This window comes from Neovison vison, chromosome 1 (assembly GCF_020171115.1).
Source record: "Neovison vison isolate M4711 chromosome 1, ASM_NN_V1, whole genome shotgun sequence".
NCBI classification, from domain to species: domain Eukaryota; kingdom Metazoa; phylum Chordata; class Mammalia; order Carnivora; family Mustelidae; genus Neogale; species Neogale vison.
Window position 1 is genome coordinate 316,451,310 of NC_058091.1, and position 23,838 is coordinate 316,475,147.

Sequence of the window (23,838 nt, forward strand, 5' to 3'; positions counted from 1 at the left end):
AGGAAGCGCTTGATGCTTTGCAGGTGAGGTTGTGTCCCTGCGGGGAGGCTTCTCGGAGCAGCAGGCAGGCCCAGCTGCCCCTGCGGGCTGGACGCCCCTGGTGGGCTGCCGGGCTCCGGGAGATGCCGTGCACACGTGGACATCCCTCACGCGTGGGTGGACCCTGGCGTTCGGGCAAGCCGTGTGTCCGTCAGCATCAGGGACCCCGGAGCAGAAGCGTGACATGGCCTTATGTAAAGGGCCTCGTGTCGGGGGAGCGTGCGGGGTGTGGGGCAAAGGAGACCAGGTTTAACGTGCTGACCTGAGACCGTTGAGTGGAACTCGGGGAAGAGTGACTCTGCCGTCCTTCCCTTCCCTGTGGCCCCAGGGCTGGCCCTGCAGGCCCTGGGCACTGAGGCGGCCCTGGGATGGGCTGGTGCTGGGCCGGCAGGAAGGGCGTCCCCTTTCCCGTCAGCCCGAGTTCCTCTCTGCTTCCTCACTGGCCAGCACGCTGCGGAGGCGTCCGTCCTTCTGCTTTCCCGGAGCCCGGGACGGGAAGGGTTCGTCCCTCCTCTCTGAAGAGGGGCTGCGCGGTGTCAGCGCCGTCTCTGCCGTGGGCCCTCTGAGGGCTCTTGTCCTCATGGTACTTGCTCTCATTTTGACACAGTATTTGTTTTAGCCAGAAATGTGCCCTGAAAGCCATGGGGACTCTGACCTCGAGCCTGGCAGTGGTTTCCTGGCCTGAAGGCAGACGTCGCTCTGCACCACACAGGAACGGGGGGAATCCCGCTGGCCCGCATTTCAGCTTCCAGCAGTGGTCCTGGATGTGGCGCGTGGTGGGGTGGGGGAGCCACAAGTCCACTGTTCGGGCCGCGGAACCTAGAAACGCTTGATTCCGGCTGGACCCACTTCAGAGACATCGGCCACGAGGGCTGCCCCGGGGTCTGGCCATTGGATGCACCGGGGGTTCACCTGATGGGATTCCATCCTTGGGGGGCAGGATGGCGGGTGGATGCTGTCCCATTGAGGTCTCTTCTGCCGCTGCCTTGAGAGCTGTCCTGAGGGAGAGGTGGGGGACGTCCCAGTTCACACACCGAAGCGGAAGGAGCCGGGGAGTGATGTCTGGCTCACTCCGGAGGTGGCTGGATGGGCGGACGGAGGCTGTAACCTGAGCACGGCCCGAGATGGGGGCGCTTGGGCTGCATGGGGCCGCAGCCCTCTGCGGGAATGGAGGCCCTGCACGGGCCTCAGGAGCAGACCGCCAGGGTCACGGCCGCTTCCCTGCCTCTGCGAGCCCCCCGCTCTGCCCCGGGCCTTGCCTCCCTCCTGGCATCGGACTTGCTGCGTTTGCTTGGGAATGGCAGGGATGCACACGCTGCTTTCAGAGACGGGGCGCTGGGCTGTGCAGAGAGCAAGTCTGGAGTCTGGGGCGTGCCCAGAGTCGGGCTTGGGGAAGGGGGGGCGGTTGGCCAGGATGACCTCGCCCCCGGTCACGGCCCTCACGGTGAAGTTCACATTTCGTGGTCAGAGATGGGCATCAGAACTGATGGGCGGCTCCCCGGGCTCTCTGTCCCTGCGGGTCAGGGACACAGGACACTGGTCACTGCCATGAGCGCAGACAGGCATCAGGATGTGTCCACGCTCGGGGTGCTGGCGCTTTCACAGAACGTGTGGTGCACGGTTTGTAACAGAGCAGGGTAAAGCCATGGTGGTTCATCCAGGCCCTCGCGCCCGATGCCCCCCGGTACCCCTTCCGGCTCCAGTTCCTTCCTGAAACCTTGTTTTGGGCCCAGCAGACACCATGTCTGGTCTGTTCCTGGGAGAGCCCGTCTGTGGCCTCTGGGTCCTGGGCCTGGGGGTGGGGGGCGTGGAGCAGGTGCGGAAGGTGTGCCGCGGTCCTTCCCTGAGAACCCGGGGGCCGGCAGCCAGGCACGGCCCTGCGGTCTCTTCAGGGTACGGAGAGGAATGCTGCGGGAGGCACTGGCTCTCCACAGAGGTCTCGGGCTGAGGAGCTTTGAAAGGCCTAGCCTACGCGCCGTGAGGTGGGCAGAGACCGCTCCCAAGGCTGGGGACGTGGCGGGGCGGGCAGAGAGGATGGCCGCTTCCCTGCTTCGTGGCCGCGCGGACCGCTGCGCGTGGAGAGCCTGCTCTGCTCCTGGGCCCTGCAAGCCAAGGCTTGGCTCTCTGTGTGTCAGTCACGTTCTGTCGGCACACGGCCTCGCCGCTGGACATGTTCGCCGTCCTCGGTGGCCCACGTGCTGTCCTGCCGTCAGCACACTTGAGCAGTGTGGGTCAGGAGCCTCGTAGAATGCCATAGAATTTATACGTGGCCGTTTTTGTGGTCGTGGGTATAAATTGCAGGAGAAACGCTTTGTGGCAGGAACACGGTTGGGGGGGGTCTCACTGTCTTACTGCCCAGGTGATCTCAGGCGACCCTGGCCCTGGACCCCTCCCTTTTAGACGGACAATGTGGGAACGTGTCCCCTCTGCCTCTCCCCCAGGGGCTGTAGGATCTTGTGGATTTTTGCCCCAACCCCTCCACGTGTTGGTGACACGTGGTCGTTGGACGCGCGTGTTCCGTGTTCATGAACGGCGCCTGCCTGTCTTGTTCTCCAGGCCTGTTTGTAAGCGTTCTGTTTGTTTCTTTGGGATAAAAATTACCTCTTTGTTTGCTGAGTTTTCTGTCTGGCACGGCTCTGGACCTGCACATGCACTGGTCAGATGCCACGTTCCCTGGCCCCCCGTGGCCAGTGCCCCGAGTCCATCCCCGTGTCTGTCCTGCCCCAGGGGTCCCCAGGGCGACCTGGCCTGTGCCCGTTTCTGTGGCATGGCTTTCTCATGAGGCTGCGGGTTCGGGACCCAAGTGCTCAGAGGGCGGTGGCCGTGGGGCAGTGGGGGAACGTGGGCTGGGGCTGCGGTGGGGCTCTACAGTGTCCCCTCTGGGAAGGCACTGCCAGGTCGTGGGAAAGCGGGTCTGACGTGGGACCACCTCCAAGTCCTTGCAGCAGGAGCCCCCGCAGCCGCAAACCCACTGCCCGCCGGGGCGGGAGCTGGCGTTTTCTGAAATTCTGGCACAGGAGCCCTGCCCCTCGTGGTGCCGCCGATGCGGGCCCGCGCTCCCTGGCCCGGTTCCATGGGTGGCTCCCCACTGCTCGCCCTCTTGAAAGGAGCTCCCTCTGTCCTGCCAGCGTCCTGGGCTCCTCCTGGGCGCCGTTCCCACAGCTCCGCCACGCCCACCCTGTTCCCCCATCCCAGTCTGTGGTCGAGCTTGTGGGGAGCAGCCCACGCGGGGCCGGGTGCATTTGTTCCCCACGGGAGGTGTGGGCCAAGTGACCCGTAAACCAGTCTGTCCCCAGTGAGCAGAGGAGCGGCGGGGGCGGGCTCGGGGGACGGCCCTGGGGCTCGCCTTCCCGCGCCGAGACCTGTGCTCAGGGAGGACTGTGCCCTGCTCTGGCTTCGCGGTGCTCCGGGGCGCTGTGCCTCGCTCTGAGGGGATCTCGGGGCTCAGCAGTGTTGGGAGTTCAGTCCAGCGGCTGGTACAACAAGCAGGTTCTCCGCGGGTTTCTGTGAACCGGATTCTGTCCTTAGGGCGCAGGCGAGCCCCATGCGGGCTCCCTGCGGCAGGAAGGGAGAGGAGCCTGAGGCGGGCGGTGCGGGGGACCCGTCCTGTGACCTCGCGCGGCGGCCAGCCCGGTGGGCTGCGTGGCCCGCCGTCCCTCCGCGTGGTCCTGGCAGGACGTGGGGCCGGGCTGCTGTCTGCCCAGGCTTGTCCCCGGGCCCCTGTCGTTGGGCACACGGTCTTCGGCGCACCCGATGCCCAGGAACGACGCGGCGTGCTCAGGCCCCGCCCACGGGGTTGCTGAGGGGGCAGCGGGCCCCGCGCAGTTGGCAGTTCGGGAGCCTTGAGCCGTTGGCCCAAATGGCTGGCCTGTGCTTTCCCTTTGGGAAGGGCCCTTCTAGAAGCAGTTTCCTTTCTGTTTGAGCAGTTGTTTCTAAGCTTGACTTTTGCTTCGAACATGAGTTGGGAGGCGTGGGGAGCGCTCAGGATCCCCGCGTACCTGTTGGCCCGAGTTGCCCGAATGCCGACATTTATGGCGTCTCTCTGTCCCCTTCTGCCCTGCAGTGTCTCCCCGAGCCGCTGGGAGGCGAGAGCACTCTTCCTCCGGCTTCACCAGCCGGCCCAGTGGTGTCCTTGATCAGAGGAACCCCGGGCACAAGCTGCTCTCCCCCTTCCCGACGCTGGTCTTTGTCCGCCAGGGTGTGGCGTACCTGAGGTGCAGCTTTTCTGTGGGTCCCTGTCTGGGTCGCCTCAAGCTTCCTGAAGTCTTGGCTGTCGCACCTTTTCGCTTCTGGGTGTGGGCTGGCCTGTGACCCTGGTGGTGACCTTGGCCTGACCATGACCTTGGTTAGATGCGTGTGCTTGCCTGGTGACGAGGAGCAGGTGCCACCGCCCGGCCTCCCGTCCGCTCCCAGTGCCGGGTCGTCTGGCGTCCTGCCGCACCGCGGTCCTCGGCGGCTGTGCCGGCCCCTGTCCTGCGGCGGGAGTTTGGGTGCGTGCTGTGACCGTCCACTCTGACGCGGGGGGGTTGGGAGACCCCGGTCCTCTTGGCAGGGGGTGTGGGTGGCAGAAGAGCCCCTGGCCAGGCAGGGAGCCCCGGCCACACCTGGGGCACTTGCTCGCACACGGGCGGGTCTTGGGCGAGCTCACCCGAGTCTCTGCAGGGCCCCCCTGCCGGGCCCCGCTGTTCCGGGTGGTTACTGCAGGGTTCTCCTGCGCTCAGGGCTGGGGCCGCTTCCTTGACCCCCTCTGTGCGGTGATGATGGCCGTCGGTTGGAACGGGGTCGTTTGTACTGCACTTGGTGTGGTGTCCTGCTCCTGGTCTCTTCTCCGTGTGGGAAACGGGTGCGGTTCCGGGAGCCGGGCGGGGAGCCGCTGTCCTGACGCGTGCAGGGGCCGAGGTCGGGAAGAGGCCGCGTGGCGCTGACCAGCAGGCAGCCACGGGTGTGGGGGTGTGGGGGTGGGTGTCACGGCTGCGACCCTGAGGGTCTGGGGGGGCCCTGGCGGCTGGGTGTGCCGTCAGGGACGGGGTGTGCCTGGATTTCAGGGGCCCCTCGGCTGGGGAGGGTGGGGGGTTCTCTCCTGTGCCCAGCACGGCGGCCCGCTCTCGCTCACCCTTGTCACCTTGAGCTGCTGTGGGGACGCACTGGGGACCTCCCCGGCCCCACCCCCGAGTGTCGGGGAGGACGGTGACCAGATCCCGGCGGTGACCTGACGGTGACTCAGGTGACCCTTGAGCTCGGAGACCGTGCAGCCCAGACTCAAGCACGGTGCCCACACGTGACCCTCGAGGACCCGCCGTCCCCACGGCCGGCCCTCGCAGGACCGCCGACGCCGGCCTACACGCGTGTGAGTTCTGTCGGGACGCTGGAGTCGGGACGCTGGAGCCGGGACCTGCCGTGAGTCCGCGCGGCGCGGGGGGCCGCGGGGCCTGAGACTCGTCCCTCCTCGCTGGGGAGCCGTCCAGTGGGCATCAGTGGTCGCAGGGCAGAGCCCCAGGTGGCCCGAGCCGGTGCTGTGGGTTTGAGGGTCTCTTGCCTCACTGAGGACTGGACCCCGGGGGGGTCCTGCTGCACGCGGGTGTCCGGCCTTGCGTACGTAGGGTGGCCTCCTTGAACTCTGGACATCCCCGCACGAGCCCCCTCTCCTTGGGGTGGTGACTCCTAGACAGTACGTTGTTGGGGACGCAGAGGGTCCCAGCGAGAGGCTGTGGTCCCCGGGCTGCTCACCACCGGCCCCCGACCGCGGCTGCTGGACGTGGAGCAGCATTGCCGTCCCGGGTGACACGGGGCGCGATGGGGCTCCTGTCACCCAGGGGTTGTAGCTCGGCCCTCTGCTTGCATTTGGACCCCATGATGCGGGGCCCGGTCTCAGGGCCTGGGTCGGGAGCCCACGGCCTGGTTCGGGACCTGAGCACTCCGCGTTCCTGCCCTCCTGGCCGGCGTCACTCCCCCTCGTGGCCCTGTGTGAGCACGCTTGCTTTCCTCTTGGAAGTGGTTCTGGCCAGGCTGCGGCCGTGAGTCCCCAGCAGCCGGGGGGCACCGTGGGACCCAAGGGGACGTCTCAGGACTTGACGTTCCTGAGGGGCGGTGCTCCTGGGGCCCTCTCCCCGACCCCCTGCGGATAGTGCCGGCGCTGCCTGGGAGCCCGGCACCCGGGAGTGGGCGCCCTGTGCTTCTTGGAGGCTGAACCCCCGTGACGGACCATATCCTGTTGCTGCTTTTCCCCTGACAGCTGTGTCCACCGTGGCCTGGGTCTGCCATAAGCACAGAGCCTTACCGTGTCTCGAGCCACATCAGAACCCAAGTGCCCACAAATGGGCCACGAAGTGCTGGGGTGTTTCCTGTTCTAATGAGCACGGGGTGTCTTGGGCTGGAGGTGTCTGGTCAGCTCTGGGGTCCGCAGACAAGGCTGTGGCGGCTGCAAGCCCGTGCTGGCCTGGAACCACCTCGCAGAAATGGGAGAATCCGCGGCCATGCCTCGGGGCTGGGCATGACCCGTGCGTGCCCACATTGAGGTCACCTCCTCCGTCCTGACGGGCTCAGAGGCACAGGGTGATGGCCGTGCTGTGGGCAGGCTCTTGGCGGAGGGTTGAGGGGATGCAGGATCCTGAGGGGGAGGCTATGCCTGTCGGCAGGGCACTGAGGGGTGGGGCCAGGACCCCAGCTTCGGGAACAAGGGTCAGCAGTCACCACCTGGGCAGTGGGGCTCCTGCAGACTGCAGGCTTGTCTCTCACGGGGATACACCCCATGTGCCCGTGTGTGGGCTGCTGACCTGGCGGATGGCTCTGTGGGTGCCACGGCCACAAGGTAGGCTGTCTCCCTGCGGTCAGGCTGCTGTCCCACTGGGGGTCCTGGGTGTGGTGGTAACGTCCCAACCCCGGCCCTGGCATCCGGCTTGGGTCTCCAGGAGAACCAGTGGGGGCTCACCTTGGATGGGGAAGCACAGTTCGGGGGTCAGGAGGTCCTGCTGGGGGTGGGGGTCTTGCCAGGGCATGAATGTACCGGACCTTACAGGATGACGTGACTTTCCCCTGTGGGGGTCTGATGTGGGGGGGTGGGACACGGGGCCTGACTTGCTGTCACCATCTGTCCCCACCTGGGCCACCGGTTGGCAGGGATGGGGCCCTGAGCTCTGCGTTTGTTAGCCTGTTCTGCTCCCACGTGGGCCTGGGCTCACATCCACGGCAGGCCGCCTCCTGCCCTGGGCACAGCAGCCCACCCCAGCCCCCCCCCACCTGGGACAGGGTGACCCTTCTGTCACTTGCTCTCACTCTTCGTGTTTTTGAGTCATGTCTCGTAGGCGGGGAAACTGAGGCAGGGTTGCTCGGGCACAAGCAGCTGTCCCAGCAGCCGGGGCCACGACCCCGAGGAGCGTCGCTGGTGGGGGTCCCAGGCACGGGGTGACGATGGCGGGTGACACGCGCGTCTGTGTTCTCGGGGCTCAGCGGCCACCCCCGTTGCCCCGCACCTGGCTTGGGGGAGCCAAGGGTCCTAGTGTCCCCGAGGGCCCCCCTCAGGCCCTTGGGCTTGTAAGACTGACCTGAGTGGTCACCTCTCCAGGAGATGGAAACCCGCGAGAGAACAGCCCATTCATCAGCCACACGGACGTGGACCAGGAGAGCTTCTTGGAGGGAAAGAACATGGCGCTTTTTGAGGTGACTTGCACTCCTCCTGCGGGACCCGCAGGACCTTGTGGTCTGCTGAGGAGCTGGGGTGGGGCGGGGGCGCTCGCCTGACCGGATGCCGCACACCGTGGGAGCCTCTGCGGCCGCCACCTGCATGGATGGGCCGTCGGGGGAGCCCTGGACCCCTGGCTCGGGGCCTGGTGTGGATCCGCGTGGGCCCACCTCAGCCCCGTGGATCACGGCTCTGGAGCTGGAAGCACCGAGAGCCCCTTGGGAGCCCCAGTGGGTGTGGGGCCCCGGGGGACTAGCCCTGCCTCGGCCCCGAACAGGAGGAAATGGACAGCAACCCCATGGTGTCCTCGCTGCTCAACAAGCTGGCCAACTACACCAACCTGAGCCAGGGCGTCGTGGAGCACGAGGAGCACGAGGAGGACAGCAAGAGGCGCGAGGTCAAGGTGCGTCCTGTCCCCGGCCGGTCTGGCCCCTGTCCTCCCCCATCGCCCTATCCCACCCCCCCCAGGCCCCACCCCATCGCCCTCTCCCATCCCTTCCGCTCCGCTCCTCCTTCCCCACGTCCCCTGTCCTCACCCTCCCCCATAGCTCTGTTCCCTCCCTGGGGCCGTCCAGAGTCCCACGAAGCGTGACTCCTTTCCTCTCTCTTGCCCGAGGCTCAGTTCAGAGTAGACACTGGCCGCCTCCACGAGCAGGGGCAGGCAAAGGCAGCGTGGGGAGCGGGGGTTTGAGTGGCGGGCCTTGAGGGGTCAGCGTTTCTGCGGGGTCCGCACCAGCTGGCTGGGGTAGCATGGGGGCTGGTGAAAGGCCTGGGTGTCTGATGCCGCTTCCCTGCCTGCCTCTCCCTCCTCTGTCCACCCTGCCTGGGATGCCAGCCTCGTGCCCGAGGTGCCGGGGCCTCGGCGCACACAGGGGTCCGCCTGCTCCCTGAGCCTAACCTTGACCGTTAGGAAGTCGGGCCGTAGAAGGGATTGCTTATTGTAAATGCAGCAGGACAGACGCCGGGTTTCCTGACACTGGGGGTGTTTGCTCCGCGTTCGGCACTGAGCGGTAGACCTGGGCGGTGGAGACTTCGGCACAGCTTCGCCCTGGCTGCCGTCCTGGGGCAGAGGCTGTGGGGACGCTGGGCCCAGGTGACCCCGTGTGGGGAGCTGACAGCTGTGGGTGCTGTGGCATTGGGTGCCGTGTTCGCAGTTGAGATGCCCACTGGTGTGTTTCTGGGGTTTTGCTCCGTCCCGGGCACGGCCTGTAGCTTCTTGGGCTCTTCTCGGGCCCAGATGTTGGGAGGCGCCGGCCTTTCCCATGCAGCGGGCGCACGCCGGTCCCTCTCCGCTGGAGCTCGTGTCTCAGGGCGCTGTCCACTGCTTGACAAGGAGTGGGCCTTCCTGTGGGTGGCCTGGGCCTTCCTGCTGCTTGGAACGTCCTGTGGCTCCTGCCACCTTCCCCCACCGTCCGCCCTGCTACCCTGCAGCTGCCCCCTGCTGGCCCCAGCTGCCCCCTGCTGTCCCCCACCGTCCGCCCTGCTACCCTGCAGCTGCCCCCTGCTGTCCCCCACCGTCCGCCCTGCTACCCTGCAGCTGCCCCCTGCTGTCCCCCACCGTCCCCCCTGCTACCCTGCAGCTGCCCCCTGCTGGCCCCAACTGCCCCCTGCTGTCCCCCACCGTCCGCCCTGCTACCCTGCAGCTGCCCCCTGCTGTCCCCGGCTGTCCCTTGTTGCCTGGTGCAGCCCAGCACCGTGTTCAGAAGTGCACCCCTAGTAAGCGTCCGCCTGGGTGAATCTGCAGAGCACGTGGCTTGGCGCCATGGCCACATTGGGACTGGGAGGTCCTGTCCCTGAGGCAGGGGCCCTGTCTGGTCTCTGTTCCCTGGGGGCGCAGGGGCAGGGCTGCGGTCACAGAGCAGAGCCGCGCAGCGGTCCTGGAGACAGGCACATGGGTTCTGGGTGGGAAGAATCAGCCGCCGCACTCGGGGCTGACTAGGTCCTCGGGCGTGGGACTGCCCTTCCTGTCTGCTGTGCGCCCCGGACACAGGAGCTTGTGCCCAGAGACCAGCCCGCACCGCAAGGTACCATTTCCAGGGCTCCTCACATCAGCCAGGCTGATCCGTGAGAGTTGCCTGTCGGAGAGAACGGGGGGCCTGGCCTGCCTGGTGACTCGGGTCTCCCCTGGGACAGGTGTTCCCCAGTCCTTGGCCCCAGGAACCCCGCCTGCTTCCCTGAGCGTGAGTGCAGCCTGCTGGGGCTGGCCGGCCCGCAGAGCTGTCTCCCGCGCCCTTGACGTCCCATGCCTTCCTGAAGCTCTTCGCTGGCAGCAAACGTCCCCAAGCCAAACCCCTAGTTGTGCGGGCTCTATTCTCCTTCCTGTGGAGCATCGCCTTACCAGTTTCTGGTAGCTCGTCGGCCTGAGATCTCGGGTGTGCCCCTGCCTGCGGTGTCTCGCCTGCTGCATGCAGGACAGGCGGGGACGCGACGCCATCTACCCTCGTGCTGGCTTCTGGCCCAGTTGCCACCCACCCGGCTGGTGTGCCGAGCCTGGGGGCCTCTAGGACCTCGGGACAACCCCGGTGGGCATCTCCCAGCACCGCCGCCCAAGTCCCCCAGCTCACGCAGCTACACGTCCCGTCTGAACTCTCTCCCACGGGTTCAGGGTGGGGCAGGCTCTGTGGGGCCCTTGACGCGGGTGGGGAGCAGCGCCCGTCTTCCTCCTGCGTCAGTGGCCGCCTTGGCCTCTGCAGCCGTGAGCTGCTGTGAGCTGCTGTCTGCTGGACGGGGCCTGGCTCGTCCTGCTCTCTGCTTCCCTGACGTTGCCGTGGCTGCCCTCGTGGTGCCCCGTCCCGCTCCCCGGCAGTGTCGTGCTCTCCGGTCTTTCCGGAACCCACAGTCCGGAGGGTTTCTCCCAAAGCCTCCCTTCGGGGCGGCCTGGCTTCCTCCAGCGCAGCCGGAGCGTGCGGTCCGCGTCCCCAGCCGCGGCCCCTGGGCTCCCGGGCACCGCCGTGCTCTCTTCCAGAGCCCGCGCATGGGCACCTGCATCGGCGTCTACCTGCCGTGCCTGCAGAACATCCTGGGGGTGATCCTCTTCCTGCGGCTCACGTGGATCGTGGGTGCAGCCGGCGTGCTCGAGTCCTTCCTCATCGTCTCCATGTGCTGCATCTGTGTGAGTCGCCGGAGACCCCGGCCCCCGCCCCGCCCGCCCGCCCGACCCGGGGCCCCGGGACTGGCTCCCCGCCCCGCCCCCCCCACCGCTCCTGGGTCGGCCGTGGCTCCCGCACGTCCCAGGCTCTCCTGCCTCCCTCTCGCTGTGGGGAGCGGACCTCGTCCTCCAGGCGTCCCCTGGAGGGCTCCGCCCAAGGGTTTAGGCCCCACGACCCGCCCCCCTGCAGCTCCACAGGCCGTCTTCGCGGGTGGGGCCGTCTCAGTTGCATCCCTTGGCAGTACTCTGGACGTGTCTGGAGAAATTGCCATAAAACAGAGAAAAGGGGGGGAAAGACCAGGGACTTCTTGAGAGAGCAGGCACGCCCCCTAGGACCCCTGGCCAAGGCTGCATCCGGCAGGACCGCAGTGACCACTGAGGCCCTGAGCTTTCCCGAGGCTGTCCTTCCGGCCCTTCGGTTGCAAACTGCCCACCAGCCTGTGGTGGGGCTGCTTCCTGAGCCGGGCTGGGAGCTAGAGGCAGCCCCCCGGGACAGCTCGGGACGTTCTGCATCCGTTGTCCAGAGCAGGTGCTCTGATGGGGTCCCCCATGCACTCCCAGGCAGAGGGCACCCAGATGGGGTCCCCCACGTACCCCATGGTGGTAAGCACGCAGACAGGCTCCCCATACCCCACAGAGCCCAGACACGGTCCCCTGTACTTGTGGCGGACAGGTGCCCAGCCTTTATTCCAGGTGGGGTCCCGAGTGAGGTACTCTTGGGTGTTCTGTAGGAGCTCAGCTTCGGGAGTCGAGGGGGAGAACAAGGGTAGCCCTGAGCGTCCTGGAGCCCGTCTTCCTGTCTGTGGGACAGCCCATCTGTGATGGGGCCAGGTGTGGCCCCAAAGTGGCCTCTCTTCTGAGAGGATCGCCTGTGTCTTTGCAGACAATGCTGACTGCCATCTCCATGAGTGCGATCGCCACCAACGGCGTGGTCCCAGGTAAGGGCGCTAGGGCAGGCCGCGTGGGGTCCCGAGTTGAGCCCTGCTGGGAACCCGACCCGTGGCCTCCGCTGAGGCAGCCGGCATTGTGCCCCAGAGGGCCCCAGTGAGCCCGTGCCCTCACCCGCCTGCCGGCCAGCCCGCAACACAAACCTCCACATCTGGCGGGCAGAGTTGTGGAGAGGCAGGGGGGCTGGGGACCGCCTCAGCACAGCCAGCTCTCCCGGACGCCCCGTCCGCAGGGACCCTGCACCCAGGCAGAGGTGCTCGTGGGTCCCCAGGTCTCAGTGGCGCACAGACGCGCCGAGAGCGGGTGCTGGGTGTCTTCCCCAAGGGCACTGTGGGCCGTCCTAAGACCAAGGCGCACCCTCGTCCCCGGTGCCTGACCTCGCGCTCCGAGCTGCTATGATGGTGGGACTCTGCCCCCGTGGGGACGGCGCTTCCTTCTGAAATCTCGCATCAGCTCCGTGCTCGGAGGTGCTTCCTGCTCCTGGTCCTGGAGTTAATTTCTCCCAGACCCTCGTTATTTAGAAACCAGCCAAAGCGCCACTATGGGCAGGGACAGCTTTCGGTCTGTGGGCTGCTGTCTTGGCTTCGGAGCCCTGGAGGCCCGGCTGCCTGTAGGGACTGCGGGGGCTTGGGTGAGCGGGAGCTGCAGGCCAAGACAGGGAGGGACTGTGCTGTGCCTCCAGGTTCTAGGACCTCCACAGTGGCTGTGTCCCCGTCCACTGGCCAAGCCGCCTGGCCTTTGGCAAGGGTCTGGGCTCAGCCGTGCTCTGGTGCAGACGGTGCCCAGCAGCCACAGACCTCGTGGCCTTTATGGGGCAGAGCACACAGAACCGCGGTGTTGGGCTCAGGGCGGGCATCACGGTAGAGGGGCGACGCCAACCACTGCTCCCTGTCCCGTTGGCAGCCGGCGGCTCGTACTACATGATATCACGGTCTTTGGGGCCTGAGTTCGGGGGCGCCGTGGGCCTCTGCTTCTACCTGGGCACGACCTTCGCCGGGGCCATGTATATTTTGGGGACCATTGAGATTTTTTTGGTAAGTTCTTGTTTCGGGGTGGTTTTCCAGGCCCGAGGGGTCCCTCCTGAGGCATACGGGCCCCCACAGCCAGCCCCCTCACTCTGACACCTTCCTCCTTGGGCTCTCAGGGGGCCTGGCTGCGTCCCTCTCTTGGTGCCGGGCCGTGGATGATGGCAGTGACCCAAGGTCAGTCCCTTGGCTGCCTCACTCTCCATGCTGGACCATGGCTGGTAGCAGTGACCCAGGGCCCCCCCCGCTGCCCTTCGGTTCAGCCGCCAGGGCTCTTGCCAGGCCGACATCCAGGTGTGTGATGGGCTGCAGGCCCGAGTGGAGGGCCGGCCAAGAGACGGCTCCTCAGCAAGGAATCCGTCCGTCCTGTGACACGCACACAGTAGGGCCCCCGCAGAGACGAGCTCACTCCCAGGTTGGTAGGTCGTGGTGGCCCCCGGCCTGCAGGGTGAGCTGAGGGAGCTGCCCAGGGGCCTCCACAACATGGGCGGCAGGGGCAGCGTCTCTGAGCCGTCCATGTCTGTCCGCTGTCCAGGGCCCACTGTCAACGCGTCCGCGCAGGTGGGCCCGCAGCAGGGGAGGGCCCAGCCCTGCAGACGGAGGCGCCGGCCCTGGGGGCCACCGTCCAGGTGTGGGTGGTTGGCAGCCCTCCTTGATGCCCTCCGTGCTCCGCAGACCTACATCTCCCCCAGCGCGGCCATCATCCAGGCGGAGACCGCGGAAGGCGAAGCCGCGGCCATGCTCCACAACATGCGTGTGTACGGGACGTGCACGCTGGCGCTTATGGCCATGGTGGTCTTCGTGGGCGTCAAGTATGTCAATAAGCTGGCACTGGTGTTCCTGGCCTGCGTGGTGCTGTCCATTCTCTCCATCTACGCCGGCGTCATCAAGTCCGCCTTCGACCCCCCAGACATCCCGTGAGTCTGGGGCCTGGGCAGTGAGTTCTCCAGCCTTGCGTGCGCCGATGACCGTGTGGGCAGTCTGGGTGGCAGTGCTTGGGGTGCGGACGGCCCTGCTCTGGCCCGGCTCCGGGATGAGCCCACAGGCTTCTTGTGTGGCTGTGCTGTCTGCACGGGTGGATGGGTCTGGTGACGGTCAAGGTGACCGGGAGCTGCTGACCCCAAGGGCCAGCTCAGGCAGCCCTGAGCTCCTCGTGGGGTGCCTCCTGTACCCCGGCTCCCCTGGTCGTCCCAGGAACCCCCGTGGGTTCTCCTTCTGTCCTCTGGATGTGGAGCCCGAGTCCCAAGGAAGGGGGCTAAGGTCACAGAGCAGGGGCGCGGGCTGTGGTCTCTCAGGCTGGCATGTGGGTCCCACAGCCACAGGGCTGACGCTGCAGGGGACTGGCCAGCTGGGTGGTGGTCAGTGCCGACCCCCCAGGCTCCTCGTGCGGAGGGAGATGCCGGCATCAGACGCCCCAGCTTGCGCCGAGCTCTGCACCGCACTGGGCCGAGCCTGGAACGGGAGCAGGTTTGTGAGGGGCCACTGGAGTCCTGCTGCGGCCCCCGCCCCGCCCCGCCCATGTGGCCTTCCCGGCACCCAGGGTGGAGTGACAGAAGTGGCTTTGCTGCGCCCGACGCCAGTGGCCCGAGAAGGGCCCGTGCGCCCCCTCACAGCAGACTCCCCGCCTTAGGGTATGTCTGCTGGGGAACCGTACCTTGTCCAGACGCGGCTTCGACGTGTGTGCCAAGTTCCACGCTGCCAACAACGGCACGGTGCCCACCGCGCTCTGGGGCCTCTTCTGCAACACCTCCATGCCCAACGCCACCTGTGACGAGTACTTCGCCCAGAACAACCTCACGGAGATCCAGGGCATCCCTGGCGTGGCCAGTGGCGTCCTGCTGGGTGAGCGCCCTGGGGTTCCGCGTGGGGCCACAAGCAGCCGACCCTTCCTTCCTCAGGGTTTGCTGCCGGGTGCACACGGGGTCGTGGTGGGGATGACGGGGATCGTCTGGGTCTTCTGGGACAGTTTGCGTCTCTTCCCGTCGGGTGGAAGCCCATGGGAGCTGGTCAGCCGTTGGCCTCTGCCGCCTTCTGGAATCTTCACTGGCCTGTTGCTTGCAGATAACCTGTGGAGCACGTATGCGGACAAGGGGGCGTTGGTGGAGAGGAGGGGCTCGCCATCGGTGTCCGTGCTGGAGGAGAGCAGGACCAGCGGCCTGCCCTACGTCCTCACTGACATCATGACCTACTTTACCATGCTGGTCGGCATCTACTTCCCCTCCGTGACCGGTGAGGCCCCGCCCTGTCCCTCTGCGGTGCACACCTGCCCCGGTCCCGTAGGCAGCGGGCCTTGGGGTCTCTGCTCCCCGCATGCTGATTGGGGTGCGGGAAGGAGCGTTGTCCTGAGCACCCCCCATGGAGCGGTGTCACTTGAAGTCACAGATCGTGGTGGCTCCACGTGGACCCTCGGGTCATCCTTATGCGACCGTTGGCTGACGTCCTGGGACAATCCTTGGCGCGCCCTGGTGCCTCACCCCCACCGGGATGCCCTTCAGCGGCCCCCGCGGGGCCTGGTGCCTGCAGCCGTCCACGTGTCCGGCCTCTGCTGGGCCCTCTGGCCGCCGCCTGGGCTTCCCCCTCCACGAGCTGAACGCCACGGCGCGGGGGTGGGTGCGGGTTCCCGGTGCGTCTCTTCAGTCCCGCGGCACCCTCCCCGTGAGTCGTGGCTTGGCAGGCGGCGTTGGGCGGGTTTGTGGTCACTGTGGCCCTTTGGCGGTTTCTGTAGGTATCATGGCGGGCTCGAACCGGTCTGGGGACCTCAGGGACGCCCAGAAGTCGATCCCCACAGGGACCATCCTGGCCATCGTGACGACGTCCTTCATCTGTATCCTCAGAGGGGCCGAGGGGCCGGAGCCCATCCTCTGCCCGCTGTCGCCCCAGGGGGGAGGAGCCGGCCGGCGTCTGCCCGCCGGAGGACAGCGAAGGTGCCACGGGGACGCCACCGGCTCGGCTGGCCGCGCACGAGCCGTTCTTCGTAAACTGAGGGTAGCCCCCGTGTCCTCGAAGCTGACGTGGCGGTGACCCGTGACTGCGGGCGTGGTGCGTGGGGCCCGTGCACGGTCACGGCGGTGGCCTGCGGCCACCACGCTGTCTCTCCTGGGCGCCCATGGCGGGGATGCCACGGGCCGTGTGCAGCCTGACCCACGGCAGTCAGGGCGGGGCCGTGACAAAGTCACTCCAAGGGCTGTGGGGTCACAGCAGTGCGCCGGGGGGGCAGAGGGGCGTGGGCCGGTTCGGGCGCGTCTGCAGCCAGGGCCTTGTGGGTGACGTCGGTTCGCTGTTCCCTTGACCCTCGCCGCAGACCTGTCCTGCATCGTGCTCTTTGGGGCCTGCATCGAAGGCGTGGTCTTACGAGATAAGTATGTTGGTTTGTGTTTGTGGCTTCTGCAAGCTTTGGGTCAGCATCTGGTTCTCGTAGACGATGGTAGCGTTGACCTTGGGACCTCCCCCAGGATTTGAGGCTTTGAGGGGGAAGCAGGAAGCCCCGTGGCCCCTCTTGGGGGCTTCTGTTTGCCTCGCGGTGTGTGTCCTGTCCTGCTTCAGCCTGGAGCGGGGGAGCGCTCTCCCTGAGAGCGTGGGGGGTTCTGTGCTGTCCCAGACAACAGGGCTGTGCCGGCGCCCATTCTCGGGCGCGACGTGGTTCCCTGCTCGTGAGAGAGGGCTGTTAGGGTGGGAGTGCCCTCATTCTGGCTCAAAACGTGGGAGGACGTTTATGTTTTCAGCTGGTATCTGAAAGCCCGCCCACCATACAGGTTCGGGGAGGCCCTGCAGGGGAAGCTGGTCATCGGCATGCTGGCCTGGCCGTCCCCCTGGGTCATCGTCATCGGCTCCTTCTTCTCCACCTGCGGGGCCGGCCTGCAGAGCCTCACGGGGGCACCACGCCTGCTGCAAGCGATCGCCCGTGATGGCATCATCCCCTTCCTGCAGGTGAGCGGGGCGGCCGACCGGAGAGCAGGGCCCCGCGGGAAGGGGCGAGTCTTCGGGTCTTGAGTGTGTGCCCAGAGCTCGAGCTGCACCGTTAACAGACGGACCCGCATCCCCACTGCCCGCCCGGCAGCCCTGCCCCAGGTGGTCATGGGCCGAGGGTGCAGGTGTGTGTGGGAGGGGGGCGGGAAGTGGCCCCTCTCCCCCAGGGCTGTGGGAGCAACCCGGGGAGCCCCCGCCTCCTGCAGGGCCAGCGTCCATCCTGCTGGGATGCAGTGTCCTCCCCCGAGGACGGAGGCTTCCAGAATGAGCTCGAGGGGCCGAGGCCTTAGTGTCTTGGGGCCCCAGAGGCCACAGGTAGGGCTCAGACAGCACAGGATTTGCTCACGTTCTGGGAGCAGGAAGTTCCAGACGGTGTATAGGCGGTGCATAGACCCCACCTGCCCCTGGTCCGCACCTGGCCTTCCTGTGCTTCTGTGTCTGCCTTTTCTCACGAGGACGCCGGTCATCTGGATTAGGGCTGCCCCGGCGGGCCTAGTCACTGTAAAGCTCACATCTGCAAACACAAGTCGAGTCCCTTTTGAGGGGCTGGGGCCGGGCTTTCTCTGTGGGGCTCTGGGGCACGTAAGGCCCCTTTGTTATCTGGGTGTGGGGCCGGTCTCCCCACTCTGGGGTGCAGTCCTCGCCTCTGCTCCCAGGAAGGTTCCAGCGGACTCCGCAGCTCCCATCCGTGGGCTTGGGCGCAGACAAGGTCACGTGCTGGCTGCCCCGGGACCCTGGATCGGGCATCGCTCTCAGGAGGGAAGGTGGCAGTTGTGGTGTCCCCGGTGCCCCACCCCCCATGTTTGTTTCTGGGGCCCTTACATGTGTCTCTGCAGTGTGCTCTGCAGGTCCCTCCCTAAAGCCCCCAGGCAGCAGGGACTGTGCTAGAAAAGGTTGGAAGCTGGAGTCCTAGAGACAGGCGTGGGGTCCCGCCCTGTGGCCATGGAGAAGGGTCCAGGCCCCTTGCAGGGGTGGCCTCATGGAGTTTTCCTGAGTACCTGTGCCATGGGGACCCTGCATCTCCCCCTGGGAAGCTGGCCTTAGGATGCCTGCCTGGGAAGCTGCCCTCCAGCACATGCAGGGGTCACCTTCACCCCCAGCCTGAGCACTGGGAGGCCTGGTGGTGGTTCTAGATGCTGGGTTTTCCTGTTGCCTGGGCTGGGGAGGGTCCAGGAGGCTCCGTCCTGTCCGAGCCGCGCTGGGGCTGCACGTGAGATGCTGGGCTTCGGGAACGTGGGTTGTTGCTGCCGTGGCATCTGTGTCGTGCCCGCAGCCCACCTGCTCGCTCTCTGCAGGTGTTTGGCCACGGGAAGGCCAATGGGGAGCCCACGTGGGCCCTGCTGCTCACGGCCCTCATCTGCGAGACGGGCATCCTGATCGCCTCCCTGGACAGCGTGGCCCCCATCCTATCCATGTGAGTGGCTGCTGGCCCAGCAGGAGGTGTGAGGGGACGGGCCATGGAGATGGGGCTGCCGCTTGTCCACAAGCAGGTGTATGTGGCCCTGCTCTGGGGAGAGTGGATGCACCCGGTCGTGGGAGCCACGTGGCCCTCGTGGAACGGTGCTGTGGATGGGAGGGGGACGGGAGGGGCTGTGCTGTAGTGGGGTGGGAAGACCACATGGTTCCTGCAGGCTGGGACCGTGGGACCTGACCTGGCTTCTCTGGTCCTGGCGTTGTGCCTCCAGGTTTTTCCTCATGTGCTACATGTTCGTGAACCTGGCCTGCGCTGTGCAGACCCTGCTGCGAACGCCTAACTGGCGTCCACGCTTCAGATACTACCACTGGTGAGCACGTCCGCCGGCCATGGGGGCCCTGATGGTCTCTGTAGAACCGGCCACAGCCAAGCTGGGGAGGACCCAGGGCCCGTGTGGGTCACCCGGGCCCCTCAGGCATCCAGTGGGCCGAAGTCCCCGCTGGCCGCCAGCCTCAGCACCTGTTACCGTGGGCTGCTCCGTCTCCGTGCCACCGGGGTGCATGGCGGATGTGGGAAGCCCGCCACGCGCTGTGGCCCGTGGGGTGCTCGAGCACCCTGGGAAGGGGGGCGGGGGGCACGTGGTCATCGCCGTCCCTGCTGCCGCCTTGTCGTAGCTGAGTGGGGTCCTCGTCAAGGGGTCCTGGGCGTGGCAGGCGTGCGACGGTGTGTCCTCCTAGGACGCTGTCCTTCCTGGGCATGAGCCTGTGCCTCGCGCTCATGTTCATCTGCTCCTGGTACTACGCTCTCGTCGCCATGGTCATCGCCGGCTGCATCTACAAGTACATCGAGTACCGCGGGTGAGCTCCCTGCGGGGTGTCCGCGTGGGGTCAGCATAGCCCAGGGGATTGGGGACCCCCACCGTGAGAGTCCGACCCCTGTCCCAGGGCCCAGCTGGGCTGCTCTGTCCAGCCGCATGCTTCTGTCCCAGCAGGGGAGACCCGCATTTGTTACTTTGAATCGATTCCTTGCTATTTGGGACACTTCCGAGAACTTCAAAATCCATCCGACAGAGCAGGGATGTGTGATGGATTTCAGGATTCCCAGAAGTGCATCCTGGAGCACATCCCAGCACACCCGGTCCGTCCCTGGGGCTTTTCTCCAGGGGGCGGGGTCAGAGGGGTCCTGGCCACTGCCTGGAGGCCCCCTTCAGCTCTTCCCAGGCTGGTCAAGGAGTGTCGCGATGTGACCACTCCTGGTGAGGCCAGGGCCACCGAGCCAGCTGCGCTTGTCAGTGTCCCCATGTCCACACAGACCCCACGCCGGCTGCTCCGAGGGGCTGCCCCAGGAGGCCTGTGGTCCAGTGAAGCTCTGGGCCCTGGCCCTGGGGTCCCTTCCCGAGTACCTCACTGCTGCCCCTTCCTTGCAGGGCCGAGAAGGAGTGGGGTGATGGCATCAGAGGACTGTCCCTAAACGCAGCCCACTACGCCCTGCTGCGTGTGGAGCACGGCCCCCCCCACACGAAGAACTGGAGGTGAGCGCCCCAGCCTCCCCGACCGGCCTCCTGCCCTGTGAAGGCAGAGTGTCGTCTCTAGTAGCGTTACGCTTCAGAGACGGAAGTCATTGCTGCTGCTTTTTGGGGAGTGGTTATTTCGAGAGCTTCTAGCACCTTCCTTCACTTCACAGTGGTGGGCCGGGGGGCACGGTCAGCGTGCCTCTGGGCACCAGGCCAGACCCAGGTAGTGTGGTAGGTGGGGCACGGGGTGAGTTGCCCTCCCTGGGGTCCTGCCAAGGAAGGGAGTAAGCGTGTGGGCTGCCAGCTGCGTGTCCGTGCTTCTGGGAGGACGGGGATGATCTCTGTGCTGAGAGGCGCCCGGAGCTGGGCTGGCCTGTCCCCTGCTGGAGAGCGCGGGGTGACTGTCGCTCCAACCGCAGGCCCCAGGTGCTGGTCATGCTGAGCCTTGACGAGGAGCAGCGCGTGAAGCACCCCCGCCTCCTGTCCCTCACCGCCCAGCTCAAGGCCGGCAAGGGCCTGACCATCGTGGGCTCCGTGCTGGAGGGCACCTACCTGGACAAGCACACGGAGGCCCAGCGGGCCGAGGAGGTGGGCAGGCGCGGTGGGGCCGGCCGGCGGGGAGGGGACAATGGGCAGGTGAGGGAGGCGGCTGCTGCCTGCCCTGCGCAGGGAGGTCGGACTGGCAGGTTCTGCATGTCTGAGGCTCTACGCCGCTGAGCACGGCCTTGTGTGTTGGCCGTCGGGTTTCGTGGAGGACCGTGGTTTCTAGGTTCTGTCAGGACTGCACGGAGACATGGGGCGGAGCGTCCGCAGGCCAGAGGCCCTGGCCCTGGAGACATCCGCCCACCGGCCCGCTCCCCTGTGCCCCCCACAGCTCGGCCTGGGCTCTGTCCCCTGCTGGCCCGCGCTGCCTTCTCACCGTGCAGGCGGTGCAGCTCAGTCTCTTGCTCTCGGGTGCGTCCCTGTCGCCGGGTGGCGGAGCAGCCCCATGTCGGGGTGGGCTGCTGTGTCCCCGCGTCTGTGTGTCTGAATCAGGCTGCAGCCAGAGGCTCCTTGGGTCCAAGCAGGGTGTGCAGGGCGGTGGTGTGCGGCCCTCCTGACGCCGCCCTCGGCCAGGGGTGCAGCTCCTTGCGCCGCCGGCTTGCGGGTTAGCCCGGTCCCGGTGTGCCCAGTGCTGCTCCATGTCCCCGAAGTTCCGGCGTTCTCCGCGGGACCCTAAGCCCGTGGGCTCTGGCCTGGCGGTGGCTGACCACAGCCGTGGGTTCAGATGTTGTTGTCCTTGTGCCATCCACGCTGTCGCGTCTTGGGCGGGACGGCCACTTCACCTGGTGCCTTGGCCGCGTGGATGACCTCGTGCGTGTGGCGACGAGCTCCGTCCCCAGGCCGCCGCGGGGTGCGAGAGGCCATGGCGTCGGTTCGGAGCACGAGGGCCGCGGGGTCGCAGGCTGCAGCTCTCCACGCGGGGGCCGTTCTGGGCAGCTGTAGGGGTGTGGGGAGTCCGCGGCCTGGGTCACTTGTGGTGTGCCTGCGTTCCCCGTCCGTTCCCTGAGACCAGGGACTGCCGTCCGTGCACACGCACAATCCCGGACTTCTCTGGTTTGCCCACCAAATCGCGTTTCCCGCGGCGTTGCCGTGAGACGCCGGTTTCCCCCATGAGGGCCGTGTGTGTTGGCGTCGGCTTCACACCCTGGTCGTGTGCGTGTCTGGGCTTCTGTGCCTCGAGGCCCCTGCACTTGTGCTGGGAGGGTTTCTGGGGTCTCCGCGTTGTGAGCGGTGTGGTAAGTAGCCCGTGGACTCGTCGCGTTGGCCGCGGGATTGTTTGTAGGGGGACGTCGTGGGGTCAGTGGTGGCATGGACTCCGGAGTCTGCGCCAGATTCCGATTTTCTGGTGCACCTGGCAGTCTGCGTGAGCACGTCTGAGGGACTGCTGTGACCCCGCTCTGCCGTGTCTTGGCCCTGTCCCCGCGCCGGGGGTCTAGAGAGCACATATGAGGTGGTCCAGCTGGGTTTCACCCCAGATGTGCAGCCCCAGCGGGGGCCCAGAGCCACGGTGTCCCCAAGGGGAGGGGAGCCCCGTCCGTGGGCCTAGTGGGGCAGTGGCTGTCTTGGGACGAGGACCCAGGCTTGCCACCTGGCCCGACTCCTGGACTGACCAGGAGCATCTCAGCTGGGTGGGGGGGCACATGGCATTCATCCTGCTGTATAAGTGGCAGCAGCTGGCCGGGCCTGACCTTGTCCCCCACTTTTCCCTCCGTTGTTTGGTGTCCCTGCTTGCTGAGCGGGGGCTTCTCGGGGAAGGGCCAGGCTGGTTCCTGCTGGGATGTGGCCTCTGTGGAGCTCATGGAGCAGCCGGCATGTGGGGAAGGGGGAATTCGTCCCATCTCCCGGGGCTGCGAGCGAGGTGGACTTCCGGAGGCTGGGGGCCACATGCGGTTGGCCCCCAGTTTCCCGAGAAGGCACCGACCCAGCTTGTCTCCCCAGAACATCCGCTCTCTGATGGGCGTGGAGAAGACCAAGGGCTTCTGCCAGCTGGTGGTGTCCTCCAACCTGAGGGACGGCATGTCCCACTTGATCCAGTCGGCCGGCCTGGGGGGCATGAAGCACAACACGGTGCTCATGGCCTGGCCCGAGTCCTGGAAGCAGGAGCACAGCACCTTCTCCTGGAAGAACTTCGTGGGTGGGTACCGCGCTCAGGCCCGAGGGCCACGTGGGGTCCCGTGCGAGAGCACACCGTGGTCCGGTGGCCTCGCTGCCGTTCGGGCCAGCCCTGCGGTGTGGCGGGTCCCGGGGGTCCCACCGCGCTCGGGCCGGGGGCACCGTGGCCGGCCGGGGCTGGGCTGCCTTCAGCGCGCGGCCAGTGGGGGCTTCACGGGGACCCCGTGGCCTCGCCTGCCTCCCCTGCCGGCCGGAGCCCGCAAGGCCACAGGTGACCTGTCTCTCCACAGAAACCGTCCGAGACACCACGGCTGCCCAGCAGGCCCTGCTCGTGGCCAAAAACGTGGACCTGTTTCCACAAAACCAGGAGCGCTTCAGCGACGGGGACATCGACGTGTGGTGGGTCGTGCACGACGGGGGGCTGCTCATGCTGCTGCCCTTCCTGCTGCGGCAGCACAAGGTGGGCGGGGCCGGGGACGGGGTCTGCGGCGGGGGGCGGGGTTGTGCACGAGCGTGGGGGGGCGGGGGCTGCTCTTGCTGCTGCCCTTCCTGCTGCGGCAGCACAAGGTGGGCGGGGCCGGGGTGCGGGTGGGCGGGTCTGCGGTGTCATTTGGGGGGCGGGGTCCCACGGCAGGGTGGGGGCGGGGTCTGCGGTGGGGGCGGGGCTCGCCAGCGAGTGGATGCCAACCCCGCCCCCGCCCCGCCCGCAGGTGTGGAGGAAGTGCCGCATGCGCATCTTCACAGTGGCCCAGGTGGACGACAACAGCATCCAGATGAAGAAGGATCTGCAGATGTTCCTGTACCACCTGAGGATCAGCGCGGAGGTGGAGGTGGTGGAGATGGTGAGGCGGTCTGCAGGGTTCCCAGGGGTTCCGAGCCCGCTGCCCTCCTGCGCTGGCCAGGACCCACGCTCCCCGGCTCCTCTGGGCCAGTTTGCGGAGCTGTGGCGCGTTGTGTAGACTGTGCCTTGGTGTACCCTGGCCGGGCTCCGGGCTGCCCTGGGCCGACGGGTTTAGGGCAGAGGGACCCTGAAGGGACGCACCCCCCTCAGCGTGTCCTGCGGGCAGCCAGCCCATTGCAGGTCGTGAACCTGTGGTCCAGGCTCTTGGTCTGCAAATTCCCAGTGTTCCCGCCTGAAGACAGTGCCCTGGAGCGGGCCCCCTGGGGCAGGGGCGCGCGGTCCTGCCAGCAGCGTCTCTCAGGGTGTCTCCCCTGGTCATGTCCACTTGCGCTCATGCGACCTCCCCACCTCAGGCCTTGCACTGGACCATGTGGTGGTTCTGTTGCGCTGTGCTGCCGTGATCTCATTGGCGTCTTCGAGGTGGCTCCTGTGTCCCTCTGTCCCTTGCTGTCACTTCGCCAGCCCTTCTGTCTGTGTTCAGTGTCTTTCGTGACGTTGGGTCCTGGGAGCTGGATAGGACCGAGGTGGAGGCAGTCGTGGGGTGGGTGCGA

The 23,838-nt window shown here is 66.9% G+C and overlaps 1 protein-coding gene across 2 annotated transcripts in view; it reads left to right on the forward strand.

The window, feature by feature from the left end:
- SLC12A7 (solute carrier family 12 member 7) overlaps nt 1–23,838 on the forward strand; it is a 67,890-nt gene that overhangs the window by 35,518 nt on the left and 8,534 nt on the right. For both annotated transcript variants that reach the window (XM_044234295.1, XM_044234287.1), the window contains exons 2-20: nt 7,601–7,695; nt 7,995–8,120; nt 10,683–10,829; nt 11,749–11,803; nt 12,717–12,847; nt 13,514–13,755; nt 14,469–14,680; nt 14,900–15,067; nt 15,564–15,662; nt 16,140–16,197; nt 16,591–16,765; nt 18,100–18,218; nt 18,490–18,588; nt 18,956–19,075; nt 19,645–19,749; nt 20,151–20,319; nt 22,213–22,408; nt 22,677–22,846; nt 23,097–23,228. In XM_044234295.1, the coding sequence (XP_044090230.1) occupies nt 7,681–7,695; nt 7,995–8,120; nt 10,683–10,829; nt 11,749–11,803; nt 12,717–12,847; nt 13,514–13,755; nt 14,469–14,680; nt 14,900–15,067; nt 15,564–15,662; nt 16,140–16,197; nt 16,591–16,765; nt 18,100–18,218; nt 18,490–18,588; nt 18,956–19,075; nt 19,645–19,749; nt 20,151–20,319; nt 22,213–22,408; nt 22,677–22,846; nt 23,097–23,228 (2,538 nt within the window). In that variant the 5' untranslated portion in view covers nt 7,601–7,680. The remainder of the gene's footprint in view (nt 1–7,600; nt 7,696–7,994; nt 8,121–10,682; nt 10,830–11,748; nt 11,804–12,716; nt 12,848–13,513; nt 13,756–14,468; nt 14,681–14,899; nt 15,068–15,563; nt 15,663–16,139; nt 16,198–16,590; nt 16,766–18,099; nt 18,219–18,489; nt 18,589–18,955; nt 19,076–19,644; nt 19,750–20,150; nt 20,320–22,212; nt 22,409–22,676; nt 22,847–23,096; nt 23,229–23,838) is intronic.